We start from the raw sequence: 15,330 nt of genomic DNA on the forward strand, positions 1-15,330 counted from the left end.
ATATTGTACTACATTTCTTTTTTGCTGTATATTATTCTGATCAGGGTATTAGGACAGGGTATTAGGATTATATTTCTTACACGAGGAATTTGGAAGAATCCTTTTTTCTCATTTTTGGAGAAGATGTGTAGTATTGATATTAATTATTATTTAAATATTTAATAGTTGGCTTTTGTTCTTATTTTGGTTTACCTGAGTAATTATCATTCAAAACTTAGATCATGGTTTAGATTTTGTAAAGGAAATTATTTAAGAAGATTATTTGACAATAATTATTAAGGAAATTATTTAAGAATTTTTGGGAGAATATCATTACGTAAAGGAGAATCTAGAAGAGGACAACCAGCATGGTAAATAGCTCAGAGTTCTTGCCAGTTAAAGATCGTTTGAATATATTTTAACATATTTAACATGTATTGGGATTACCTACCATGTAAGGGAAGGGGTTGGGGAAAGGAGGGGAAAATTTGGAACACAAGATTTTGTAATTGCTGAATAATTACCCATGCATATGTTTTGTAAATAAAAAGCTTAAAGAAAAAAATAAATAAATAAAGATTGGTTGAAAGATAGTTTAGAAAGCAGATCAATAAAAGGTTGCATAAAAGCTATCCCTAAACAGTTAAGAAGAGAGAACTTAATGTTGTGTTTGATCCCGGGAAACGGCATCAAGAATAGAGTAGAAATAGCAAAAGAGCAAATTTTGTTTTGGTATAAAAATTAATAATAAAAGCTGTCTTCAAAAAAGAATAGGCTCCCCCTCACTTGTTTGATATTTCAAAGGGATTCCAGTTCATTTACATATTGAGATGGCCTATGGGGTTTCCTTCTTTCTTTCTGTCCCTCTACCTGTTTCTTTATTTCTTTATTCAATTGGTGTTCAATTGCTTGCCTAGAGTCACATATCTCTTAAGTATCAAGTGTTTAAGATCACGTTTGAACTAAGGACCTTCTGAATAGATGCGCTATCCTTTGTGCTACCTAACTGCTCCTCTGTAATTTTAAGATCTGTTAAATAAAATTTTTGTATGCAAATTGAAAGAGGAATAAAAGGGAAAAAAATGATAATCAGTGAATATCCATTGCTCTCATCCATTTTATCACTAAAGTTTTTTTTTAAAGAAGTGAAAAGAAGATAGATTTTATAACTACCCTGTATTATTATGTGAAGCCAATTAAATGGTAGAGATTAAAGGATTACTCAAGTTTTGTGCTCATACTTCTATTTCAAATTCTGAGTAGAGTGGAACTTCTTCCATTGTTGACTGATACTTTATCTGGAAACTTAAGAGAGAAGAAATAAAATGGTGGATGTTCGGAATGAAATTAATGTCATACAGCTGAGGGGAATGTAAGCCGGAATCTTTAGAGCAACCTCTGTTTTTGTCCATATCTTTTTAAAAAGATAAAGTTGGTAGTTGCTAGTAATAGTTTATATTTCATTTCTCACACTTAAAATTACATTCTTGGATATAAAGGTATTAAAAACTAATGTTATTTCATTGAGCAAGCTTTGTTTAATTTTTTTATCCCGAAATTAAACACCAAATAAAACGATTATTTCCACATACAAGATAGAATAGAAAAAGAGAGTTTTATATCCTCTGTGAATTTACTACATATAGCTTGATTTTTCCCTTTTAAGTATTGAACATGTAGCTTTCAAAGCTTTCCTGCTTTTCTATATTTCCTTTTGGACTTCCTTTTGTCCTCATGTATATGATTTTGGGAGGAGGTGTTTCTTTTTCGTTTTTAATGTGTTAGTAAGTCTCCTTTTAAAAATTTTTGAGCAGTCTTATCCCTAGGTTCTTCCTTTCTTCACCCCTCTTCTCACAGAAAAGCAAATAGGATCCTTCTAACAAATTCCCATATTAGAATATGTGAGTCCATCTGTAAAATTGTGGTTGATTGCTTGCATCGATGATAGTTAAGTCTTTCAAAGTTGTTTGTCTTTACAATCCTGTGAATACTGTATAAATTGTTCTCTTGGTCCACTTAATTTCACCACTCATCAGTTTATGCAAACTTTCCTAGACTTCTCTGAAACTCTTAAATTTTGTAGAATGCCATGAAGTTATATTAGTCATATGTCATAATTTGTTCACTCGTTGCCCTGTTGATAGATACTGCTCTCAGTTTCCAGTTTTTTGCTATAACAGAAAGAACTGATTAAATATTTTAGTACATATGGGTCCTTTTCCTCTCCTTTTGATCTCTTTGCGGGTATTGGCCTAGTATACTGTCTCTCAGTCAACAAAATATGCACAGTTTAGTAATTTGTGGATCATAATTCCAACTCTGTTGTTTTGTTATTGATTTTATGTAGGGAAATACTAGAATGTAAAAAATGTAGTAGAAAATTGTCTGGTTCATGGCTTTCTTTTTCTGATTATTATCTTCTTATTTTATCAGCTGTTTATTTAAAACTTCACAGGTTTCGTACTAGGCATCATTTTGTTTTTATTGTCAACTGATTTTTTTCCAAATAACCTTTCACATAGCCATATTTCATGGTATGTCATCTCAGACATTTTTGCAATGATGTATTGATACACAGTAATTCAGTAGTACAAGTAAACTTCCATGTTCCTTCTAAATAGATATATCATTCAATTGTAGTATTGACTAGCTTACATTCTCTATCTCATCTTCTTCTAGGAATATTATGAGATATGAATTTCAGTTATTTTCCCCACAGAAGATCTAGTCAAACATACTGGAGATCTTTCTCTTAAGTTTCTATATTTTGAGGATTTGAATAGAACATTTAAGCTGTCTCAGATTTTCCTGGTACCACATGCCATCCAACATGCCACCTCTTTTTTATGTATACATTTTCTTTTTTCTTTTTCTTTTTTTTTAAAAATTATTATAGCTTTTTATTTACAAAACATATGCATGGGTAATTTTTCAACATTGACCCTTGCAAAATCTTCTGTTCCAAATTTTCCCCTCTTCCACTCTCCCCTAAATGGCAGATATTCCAATACATGTTAAAATATATATTAAATCCAATATATGTATACATATTTATACACTTATCTTGCTGCACAAGAAAAATCGGATCTAAAAAGAAAAAAAATGGAGAAGGAAAACAAAAATGTAAACAAACAACATTAGAAAGAGTGAAAACGCTATGTTGTGGTCCACATTTGGTTCCCACAATCCCCCGTTCCTCCTCCCCCCTCCTTCCTGGGTATAGATGGCTCTCTTCATTACTGAACAATTGAAACTGGTCTGAATCAATTCATTATTGAAGAGAGCCCATAGGTATACATTTTCTTGGCATTTCTTTTGTCACTATATCTAACTAGTCCCAGAACCTAAGCCATACTTCACTTTAAAATTCCTTGCAGCTGTCTACTCATCTTGCTATCTTGCCATCTTGCCATCTTGCCATTTGCCTGCCACTGCTCCCGGACTTGTACCTTCCAGGAAGTCTGCTCTCCCTGGCCATGAGTACTTTAATCTTACTCCTCTTTGGAATCTCTTCCCTGGAGCTCAGTAACTTTGTGTGGTGACCATTGGTAAACTAACCTATTCTATATACCTCATTCACTTTTCTATCATTTCTAGCTATGTACCCAGATTTCCTTGCCATCTGCCTGCTGCCTTGGGTGGTCCCTTTGCCCCTTATACTGAATGTAATAAGCACATTAGCAGTATCATTATTTCTGGAAATGTCTACATGTGTATCAACTTACCATCCCCTATGACTCCCCAGACCAAAACATCCTTCCCAAATGAATACCCCTCCCTACCTGTGTTATCTTTCCTCATTAAAATTTAAGCAAGGATTTTGGTATTTATATCTTCAGTACATAGTACAGAGCTTGATACTTGGTAAATACTTTAAAAATTGTTTTTCTTTAATTTATTCCTTTATTCATGCCATTTCTTGAATATCAGGAATATGTTACATCTTCCCAACCCCCTGCTTATGTGCCATTGCCCTTTGTGTCACTTGCAGCTTTCCCTCCTCCTATTAAGGACTTTTAAGTAAACTTGTCTTTTTGAGTTGTCATATTTTCCAGAAACACTGGACTCAAGAATATATATGAGATCTTGAATGTGTCACAGACGAATCAGTCCCCTCTGAGCTGATGTAATTTGTTGTTTGCATCTCAATCTGGATTCCCTGGGTATCCTTGGGAGTCAAGACAGTTGCTAGTCAGTCTGTGCTTGGCTAGGAAATCATGTAGCTAGGACCCTTATATATAAGCAGACTATCATATCATCATGGTCTAGGAGGTCTCAAGGGAAACCTATATGGCATTTGCCATCACCTTGCTCCTCCCCTTTGAGAGAAATTTTGTTCTTTTCTCACCTTTACTCTATCTTTTCTCCTTCTATGCCATACCTCTTTAGGTAGAAATTTGAGTTTTATCCTCCTCCCTTTGTCTTACTGTTAACTTCTGTTTGGACTGTGAGCTCTTTGGGTTCCACATGCATATACATTCTCTTGTAATAAACCTGGTTTTCATGTAAGTTTCATGAAGGTTGTGATTGCCTGTTGACACTCTAGATTATTTGTTTTAAGTTTTCTTTCTACCTTTTGCTGCCCTCTCCACACTCATTAAATAAGAACAAAAAAGAGGAAGCAAAGCCTTCAAAACAAATATGCAAATTCCCATCATTGGCTATATCTACAATCTTCAGTCCATCAGCTTTCTTACACTAAATAGGTAAAAGGATTCATCTTCAAGTCTCTGGACTTGGTTCATTTGCCATCTTAATTCCCTGGAGATTATAGTATTCTAAGAATGGCATCAGTGGGAGAGCATTTGTCTAGAAAAACTGAATCTTCCCACTGTGAAGCAGCTTAGGATCCTTAAAAATACAGTGTTGTTTCTCAAAATAAAATTCCATCCTACTCCCTTCATACTATTCAGTTTTAGGTTCAGCTCGTTGTCTATTTTTAGTGCTTGTCCTAAATATATTTAACATATTCTAACTCAATGGAGTGGCCAGCTAAATTCATGTTATGATATGATCAGTAAAAAGTATCTTTCTTTCATTTACTTTTTCTATATGGATTGATGGACTGATTTCCCTTAAGTAATCATGGATCTATTTAGTAAGCCCTGAATTGTTCTGTGGCTTAATAATAAGACTTTTCTCCAGGAGCAATATAAGTAGTTATCCCTTTTCCCTTTTGCCTTATAGTAATTCTTTCTTCCATTTAAATCTTGCAAAAGACAGTCCTTCATCACAGTGCTAAACAACTTAGAAAAATACTCGTAAAGTCTGTAAATTGATTGATCAGTCGTGTCAGTATTCTTTGGCCGCATTTATCCTCCAAGGCCTCCCACTGCATCCAGGGCAATCTTCAGCTGTCCTGATCATATCTGGCCATTGGATCCAGATGGCTCAGGATGGGAAAGTAAGGCTGATGACCTTGCACAGTCCTCCCTCACTTAAATCCAATTCACTTACATGTCATGAAGTCACCTCTCTGATGTCATGGTCCTCTTCAAAAACAAAGGACAAATAGCAACAACAGGGAATCCTGTATAAATTTTTTTGATTAAAGCTTTTTATTTTCAAAACATATGCATAAATAATTTTCAATATTTACCCTTGCAAAATCTTGTGTTGTAAATTTTTTCACTCTCCCTTCCCCTCACCTTTCCTTTGGCAAGTGATGCAATATATGTTAAACATGTGCAATTCTTCTATACATATTTCTACATTTATTCTGCTGCACAAGAAAAATCAGATCAAAAAGGGGGAAAAAAAAGAAAGCAAACAACAACAAAAAAAGATGAAAATACTATGTTGTGATCCGTACTCAGTCCCCACAGCCCTCTCTCTGGGTATAGAAGACTCTCTTCTTCACAAGATCATTGGAACTGGCCTGAATCACCTCATTGTTGAAAAGAGCCACATCCATCAGAGTTGATCATCGTATAATCTTCCCATTATCATGTACAAATATTCTCCTGGTTCTGCTTACTTCACTTAGCATCAGTTCATGTAAGTCTTCCAGGCCTCTCTGAAATCATCCTGCTGATCATTTCTTATGGAACAATAACATTCACCTACCATCTTCAGCTATTCCTCAACTGATGGATATCCACTCAGTTTCCAATTTCTTGCCACTACAAAAAGGGCTGCCACAAACATTTTTGCACGTGTGTGTTCTTTTCCCTTTTTTATGATCTTGTGGGGATACAGTTCCAGTAGAGACACTGCTGGATCAAAGGGTATGCATAGTTTGATAGTCCTTTGGGCATAGTTCCATTCTCCAGAATGTTTGGATCGATCCACAACTCCACCAGCAATGCATTAGTGTTCCAGTTTTCCCACATTCTTCTCCAACATTCATCTTTATCTTTTCCTGTCTTAGCCAGTCTGAGAGGTGTATAGTGGTACTTCACAGTTGTCTTAATTTACATTTCTTTGATCAATAATGAATCCTGTATAATTTTAATATAGATATAAGTGACTCCTTGTTGAAAAAGAACTATTAGACTGTTGCTCAAAGTTGACTGCGTTTTTGCTATTTATAAAGTGAAAAACATAATGATTTTCTTGGGGATATTGTACCTTTCAGAAAAGTTTGTGTGATCTACTTTAGAGACTCATTTTGAAAGCTGATGTCTTTTCTCATGTTTTCATCAAGAATTATTCTTAAAAAGAATTTATAAAGATGAGAAAGTAGACATGGATTGATAATAATTGATATTCCCTTGATTGCCTTTTTGGAATATTAATATCATTTTTCCATCCTTTAGTGTATTTCTTTCTCTGAAATATCAGTGATTCCTTAATGACTTCAGTATTAGTAAAACGAAATTGTCAGAATTGTAATTTCATAGCAAAGACGGGATATTAATGGGTCTTTCTTTCTTGTGCAGTCATGTTGTAGTCTTCTGAAACAAGCTTCTCTAGTTCCTGAAACTGGTTTTTCAGCATATAAATGTGATTGCATGATTATTTTCCCATTTTCCACCTTTGGTGTTAATGTTACATACATAGCAAATGGGTTGTATCCAGGAACCCCATTTATTTTTCTTTACTATAACTTATAGAATTTTAAAGATCTTTTAAATCTGCTCTTTTGATTTTCTGTAATCTTTTGATTTGTACTTAGTATAATATAGATTATGGTTTCATAGCTAAAGTGTAAGCTTAATAAATCTTTGTATAAGAAGAGACTTACAAATCACCCTCTTAACTTGAATGTACAAGCAGTTAGGATGTTGGTATTTTACATGGGACTTTTGCTTGGCTTGCCAATATATACATTAATTAAGTAGTAATGGAATTCGTCAGTATGCATTAGTATTTACAGTGATACTGTAATAATATAGCACTATTTCATTTCATTGGAAAAAATATAAATTAAAATAGAATATTTTCCTCCCACTTTCTTTTGTTGCTTTTTTTCTTTTATAAGTTCAAGCATCTGTAGTGACATTTTACATGACCAGTTGCTGGAATTAGGAAGCAAATAATTTTTGAAGTCTATCCATAGAATTTTAACCAAACTCATATATTTCTGTAATTTGCCATAGACCTGTTTAGCAACCTAGAAATCTTACTGCTTTTGTTGTTTCAGGGCCTTAGAAAAAGCCAGAAAAGTTTCCTTTATCCGTCCATCTCCTCACCAAGTTATCAGGTACAAGATTTGCCAAATTTACCTCTGTTTATCTGGTTCCCCCCATAGATATCTGTTACATGAAAGCTAAAAAATGTTAGTTTGGTGTGGGGGTTTTTTTGATTTGTTTTTTGAAGCATATGAACTGAAGCTGGGGTTTATTTGTAAAGGCCTAGATCTTGCCTAATGCCTGGTCTCCTCACAGTCCTTAAGTATAAACATCCCAGATTTACCCATATCTGAACCCATGCTCTTAGAATCTGGTTAAATTTTAACTATGCCAGATAGATAAGACCCCCCAAAAATATTTATTTCATTGTCTTAAGAATATTTTTTTATTTGTAAACTATGTCAGTGCTTTGTTTTAAAGTTCCAACCAGGCACATTGCATTGTCAGGTACAAATAACATCACTTTGATTGACTGGCTGACTTCTTTTACGTAGGCCCCATTCAAGGCCATACTTGGTTCATTGGGGTCTCTATTTTAGCAATTTTAATTTCTTAGAAATTTAGTTACAAGTTTGTGAGTTTCAGCCACCAGAAAAGTACAAAAGTATTATTACTTTGGGAATCCATATATGCTGACTTCAGATTTCTTCCATCAGAGTACATAGCAGCATATTTTTCTTAATTCATGGAGATCATGTGAGATTGATCACAATGAATCATAATTATTTGGGAAGTAGGTTCCTCTCACAATAATCTGGAAAACCACTATAGCTGTTATGAAATCGTATTAGCCATATCAATAAACCATAAAAGAAATGATTAGGAGAACTCTTGCCAACCCTCCTTTTACCAAATAGATTCCACTATACCTAAAGTCTTCAAGGCTTCTTTCTTTTTTAAGTGTCTCGTAATTGATGATTATTAGGGAAAATCTTCAATTGGATTGATCTTTAAAAAACCAAATTGATAACTTACACTTTTAACAGGGATATCTTGTAAGCAAATTCAATCATATAACTTTTGTTTGTATTAATTATGCTAGCAATAAACTTACTATGCAGCAAAAACTATGTGAATGAGCTCAATAGTTTAAACAAAATCCTATCAGATCTACTGAACAAATATCATAAAAAGCATCTGTCAAAACCAAAAGTCAATATCAAATGCAGTGAGGATACACTAGAACCTTTTCCAGGAAATACAGGAGAGGAAGTAAAGTTAAGTATGCCCACTTTCCATAATGTTATTTGATATAATTCTGGAAATACTAGCATCAAAAACAAGAAAAAAGAAAGAAATTAAAGGAATAAAGATAGCTAAAGAGGAGGTAAAATATACCTCCTTGATAGTGTTAGACAGTTTACTTGTAAAATCCCAGAGAATCAGCAGTTAATAGCCTCAACAAAGTTGCAGGTTACAAAATCCTCAAAAAAAAATCCCATAATTTCTATAAAATAATAATAAAATTCTAGAAACAATAATAGAAGGGGAAATCCTGTTTCAGATAACTACAAAATTATAAAATGTCTGAAGACTAACTTCTTCAGCACACAAAAGACTTGTATAGATTCAATTACAGTGTTCCTTTAAAAAAAAAAAAAAAAAAAAACAATAGCCTAAATAGCTGGAGAAGTATTCAGTGCTCATGGCTAGGCTGTGTCAATTTAACAAAAATTGACAGTAATATCAAAATTGCTTTAGTTGGTATAGTGTTATACCAACTAAATTACAAAGGGGATACCATATAGAACCTGATAAAATAATTCATTTGGAAAAGCAAAAAATCTAGAATATCAATGGAAAGGATAAAAAGCAGGGACAAAGTAGGACTAGCACTTCCAGACCTCAAAATAATTATAAGCCATCAACATCAGAATCATTTTATATTGGTTGGTTCAACGGAAATAGACAAGGGAGATTCAGAAACAATAGAACTCAATAATCCAGTGTTTGTTAAAGTGGCAGACAAATTACCCAGGGAAGAACTCCTTACTTGGTAAACTGAAAAGCATTGTGGCAGAAATTAAGCCTTAGACCAACTTTATACCATTTTATGCCATATTCCACAATATATTTTAAATGGATATGTAACCTTTATATACATACACATACATGTTATATAAATATGTGTGTATATAAGCTAATAGTCATTCCTCAATAGATAAATGGTCATCATATAAACAAACTATTGAGTATTCACAATCACATGAAAGAATGTTCCAAATCACCAATAATAAGATAAATGAAAATCAGAACAACCCTGAGGTGTTTTACCTTGTGTCCTTTAAATGGACAAAAATGGCAATAGAAGGGTTACTAAAGGTTAGATACACTAATTAATACATTGTTGATAGAGCTGTGAAATAGTACAATCATTCTGGAAAGCAACTTGGAATCATGCAGATAAAATGACTAATGTCCATGTCTGTCCCCTTTGAACCAGAGATTCCATTACTGAACCTATGAAAGTACATCCCCAGCCTACCCCTTCATGGAGGCAGATGGGCCATAGGTGTTACACATCAACCATGTTTTTATATTTTTACAGTGTGCTGATTTTTTTTTTCTTTTACCCCTCTAAAGAATAATGTTTGCCATATAGGATGGGCTCTCTAGGAAGAGGAGGAGGAGAGGAGAGGGAGAAGAATACTTGGGGTAACTATAGTGATAATTGAAAATAATAATTAAAAACATTTTTTTAAAAACATACAGTTTTGTACTTGAAAGTGCTGGGATAAATATTCACAAAATTTAGGATTTGGAATGGTCTTAAAGGTCTTCTAATCCATTGAACTTTCTGATTTAGAAAACTCTTTCATAATATCTGCACAGCTTCCCAGTTTCTTGAATGACTGAAGGGGTCAAGAGAAGAAAATGTTTTTTTTTTATTCTTTTGCTGCTTCTTTTGTGTCTTTTCAGGAGTTATTGTTACTGCACATTTCTGTTAAGATGCTTAAAGATTTTATTAATCTTGAAATGGTTTTTCCTGCAAGTCTAAATTACACATTTAATAAGATAATAAAAATAGCTAGCATTTTATAGCCTTTTTGTACATTAACCCACTTGAACTTTCCAACAACCCTGTGTGAGGTAAGTGCAATTATTACCCCCATTTTACAGATGAGGCACAGAAAGGTTAAGCAGTTTATCAAGGACCCCATTCCTGTTCAATTTCAGAGGTACAATTTCAACTTGTTCTTCCTGACCCTAAGTCAGCACTTTTTCCAAGGCCTTAATGTTTTAGTAGACTGATTTCTAGTGGCCTTAATGTTTTAGTAGATTGATTCCTGGTCTTCTCTTTAGTAGACTGATTTTTTTTTTTTAATAAAAATTCTTACACTCTTTTGCACTAAATCATTCTGATTGTTTTATGTATTGAATTTGTTTTCCCCAGTAAACAAACTATAAAAAGTCCTTGAAGGTAGGGATCTTTCCTTTTATATTTTATATAGCCACGAACAAATTCTCCAGGAAGGAAGTTCCTTAACAGGTTTTTGTTGTTATTTTAAAAGTATATAAAGCCAAAGTTCCCTGTGTGCATTAACAAGACAAAAATATCCCTCTTCACAGCTTATGTTTGAACCCTGTCCCAGCTGCTTGCCTTCACTCAGGCTCAAGTCCCTTCCCTCTCCATTTTCTGGCTCCCACTTGTTAACTGTTCTGAATTTTCTTTGACAGAGAAGCAGGGTGGAGGCATCCCAGCATGTTAGACTTTTTAATTTGTTATTTGGTCTTCTCATTTTACAGAGGAAGAAAATCAGGATCAGAAGTTAAGTTTTTTGTTTAGGGTTGGATTTAATAATTATAACTGATGATTGATTTTTATACACTTTAGTGTAAATGAATTGGGTGGATTAAATTCAGCTATCATTTATATTTAAACCTTGATGACTTCAGTTGTGGAGCTAAAGGCTTCCCTCCCCACTCTCCTATTATGATTTTAAGGCATACTTTAGATTTATTTCTAAAAGTAAACAATTTTAGAATAAATGGGGGGGAGAAAAAGAGTAGGGAAATCAGAAAGGATTTTTCTCATCAACACTGCTATCTTTTTTCCCTCTTAGACTTCCCTATTGGAACATGGTCGATATAGCTATTGGAATCCTATTCTCAGAATCTGCCTGAGGTGGATAAATCTTTTTCTGTAACTACCATATTCTTTTTTTCTTTTTTAAATGTCAGTAGTATTTTATTTTTCCAATTACATGTAAAGATTGTCTTAAACATTCATTTTTGTAAGATTGAGTTCCAATTTTTTTTCCTCCCCCCCAAGACAGCAAGCAGTGTGATATATTCTTTGAATTTTCACCCTGCTACTTACTATAGATTTCTTTCAGCGACTCTGATCTTGGAAACTCTCTCCCTTCTTTGCCTGATAAGATTGCTCCTTCTCTGTTTCTTCCTCTTTCCTAAGTTATATATGTATAGAGTAATTGATCTCATTTAGGGATTACTTTTATATTCTAACTCCCTTTTTCTTTCATCCTAAAATCTATTCCTGTGCTTCTATATGAAGTTTCATATAAAAAGTGTCACTGGAATGAATCCTAGAAAGAGTATGTCCTCTTTGAGAACAGAGGCTATTTCATTTTTTGTGTTTGTATCTACAAGCAAAAATGTAAAACAAGAAGTAGATATTTTATTCTAGAGTCATTGTGGAACAGTGGAGCTTCTCAAACACAGGAATTACATTGTTATTTTAGGAATCTCACTTTGGACATTGTTGAGGCTAAATTGGAGAGAGGAGAGAATGGATGCAAGAAGACTAGTTAGGAGGCTATATATAGCAGCCATCTGGGGAGAGAGAGATATGATGAAGGCCTAAACCAGGTTTTTAGCTCTGTGATGAGAGAGAAAGGGAAGAGAGACATGAGAGATCTTGAGAAGTGTAATTGGTAAGACTAGGCAGCTGATTGAATATGGGAGATGAATGAGAGTGAAGGGTTAATGCTGACTTCTGGGTTGGAAACTCGGTTCTCTAGAAGAATGGTAGAAATCTTTACTTAATTTTAAGCTTTTTCTTTTCTTTTTAAAAACAATAGCTTTTTATTTTCAAAATATATGCAAAGATAGTTTCAACATTCACCATTGCAAAACCTTATGTTTCAAATTTGTCTCCCTCCCTTTTCTCCCACTCCCTCCCCTAAACAGTAAATAATCCTATATATGTTAAACATGTAATTCTTCTATACATATTTCCATTTTTATCATGCTACACAAGAAAAATTATATCGGGGGGGTGAGAAAAAACAAAACAAAAAGCAAGCAAACAACAACAAAAAAGGTGAAAATACTGTATGGTGATCTATATTTAGTCCCTATGTCCTCTCTCTGGAAGCAGATGACTCTCACCATCACTAGCCTATTGGAATTGGCTTGAAATAGCTCATTTTGAAAAGAGCCATATCCATCAGAATGGATCATCATGTAATCTTGCTGTTGCTGTGTGTAGAATGATCTCCTGGTTCTGCTCACTTCACTCAGCATCAGTTCATGTAAGTCTCTCCAGGCCTTTCTGAAATCATCCTGCTGGTCGTTTCTTACAGAACAATAATATTCCATAACATTCATATATCATATCTTAGTCAGCCATTCTCCAATGATGGTCATCAACTCTGTTTCCAGTTTCTTGCCACTACAAAAAGGGCTACCACAAACATTTTTGCACGTGTGGGTCCTATTCCCTTTTTTGTGATCTCTTTGGAATGCAGACCCAGCAATGGCATAGATGGATTAAAGGGTATGAGCAATTTAATAGCCCTTTGGGCATAATTCCAAATTGCTCTACAGAATGGTAGGATCAGTTCACAACTGAATGTTAGTAGTCTTGACAGAAATAGAGAAGGGAGAAGAAGAGTAAGTTTGAGGAGAAAAGTAATGAATTCATTCTATTCATTTTATATCCAATCCATTACATGTCAGGAAAATGGATAATTTTTCTGCAGACATCTAAGGAAAGAAATAGATCATACTGTAGGGAATATATTGGACCTTAACTCTGGGTCCTAGGCTAGCCTATTAAAATTACTAACACAAGCATAAAATTACTGGTATAAACATTTTTAGAGTCTCCAAGGCCACAGAAGGAATTAGCTGTTTCTTGAACCCAGGCAACCACATTGTTATCTTGACTATTTACCACACTGATAACGACTATTTTCTGTTTTCAGTAGATCCATGGCTAGGCTAATATCTAAATAGATACTGCTTCTAATAACCTCTGCATTTCTGTGACAATCTTCCCATTCTTAAACATGGTTTAGAGCCAGAATTAAGGTATCTTAGCTTTCTTCCTCTCCCCTCCACCCTAACTGCCAGTTACACATGCTATTTGGTTCTTCTGGTTTGGTGAAATAAAGCTTTGACCCAAAGAGAATCCTGTGTGAGTGTTCTCACTGAACCAAAAGCTCTCTCTGGCAGCAATACTGCCAGTAATTGTGACTCAGTCTTTGTAATTCTAATCCACATATTCTCCTATCTATTCAAATGGAAGTAGGGTTACTTGATAAAAGCTGAGGAGATCAAAGGTGATGAAATATACATCATTTCATATTACTGAACTCTTCACTGAATGGAAACTTTTGGTTCGTTTCTTACAGAACAATAATATTCCATAACATTCATATATCATATCTTAGTCAGCCATTCTCCAATGATGGTCATCAACTCTGTTTCCAGTTTCTTGCCACTACAAAAAGGGCTGCCACAAACATTTTTGCACGTGTGGGTCCTATTCCCTTTTTTGTGATCTCTTTGGAATGCAGACCCAGCAATGGCATGGATGGATTAAAGGTTATGAGCAATTTAATAGCCCTTTGGGCATAATTCCAAATTGCTCTACAGAATGGTAGGATCAGTTCACAACTGAATGTTAGTAGTCTTGACAGAAATAGAGAAGGGAGAAGAAGAGTAAGTTTGAGGAGAAAAGTAATGAATTCATTCTATTCATTTTTAATGAATTAATTTTATTATTTTTAATTAATGAATTAATTAATGAATCATTAATCTTTAATTAATGAATCATTCTTTTTAAAGAGAGAATCAAAGAAGATGATATTTCTCTTTCCTCATTCCTTGACTGGATGACTCCAGGTTTAGAGTTTTACTTTTTAAAATTCTCTTAAAATTCCATATTTTTTCATTGTAGTCCTCATCTTTAAAAATAATGATTTTTAACTATGACTAAGATGTTGCTTAATAATCCTTTTATTTCATAACTTGAGATTTATGAAATGACAAATGGCTCAACAAGACATGCTCTGGCTCAGGATTATCAAATGTTATCTTGAAATCTTTTTGAGGACTTATACATTCTCATTTGTCCCAGATAATTTGCCTTTTCCTTTCATTACCCATCTTTTTCATCTGTATTTTATCTATCCCTACTCCAAACTGTTTTTATCCTGTTGGGAAGTGATTGAAATAGAATGTTCTTTATCTATTTCATATACTTCTAGGTTTCCAGCTGAGATTTGTAGATGAAATAGGTATGAGAGAAAAGGTGATGAGATAACGGAGAGGTATGGCAGAGTAAATTGCTAAACACGAGGGGAGTCATCAAGGAACAAAATAATGATGAAGAATGTGTTAACACAGTTGCAGGAAAAGGATATTATGCAAGTGAGCCTCCTGTACTATCTTTACCGTCCTCAGAACTTTGCTGTGAATCTTAGAGAAGTAAACTTCCTGTAAACTCCAGTTTGAGAAATATTGTTGTAGTGAAAACATTACTTCTCAGCCTTTTTACACATTGTGGTGTATTATAATCTTAATTCAT

General features: G+C 34.0%; 1 protein-coding gene across 5 annotated transcripts in view; it reads left to right on the top strand.

Moving 5' to 3' along the window:
- ATP11B (ATPase phospholipid transporting 11B (putative)) overlaps window positions 1-15,330 on the top strand; it is a 123,745-nt gene that overhangs the window by 8,179 nt on the left and 100,236 nt on the right. For 4 of the 5 annotated variants that reach the window (XM_051983239.1, XM_051983236.1, XM_051983237.1 and 1 more), the window contains exon 2: window positions 7,565-7,624. The exons of the other annotated variant lie outside the window; for it this stretch is intronic. In XM_051983239.1, coding sequence (XP_051839199.1) covers window positions 7,565-7,624 — 60 coding nt within the window. The remainder of the gene's footprint in view (window positions 1-7,564; window positions 7,625-15,330) is intronic. 5 annotated transcript variants of the gene reach the window in all.

This window comes from Antechinus flavipes, chromosome 3 (assembly GCF_016432865.1).
Source record: "Antechinus flavipes isolate AdamAnt ecotype Samford, QLD, Australia chromosome 3, AdamAnt_v2, whole genome shotgun sequence".
NCBI lineage: Eukaryota > Metazoa > Chordata > Mammalia > Dasyuromorphia > Dasyuridae > Antechinus > Antechinus flavipes.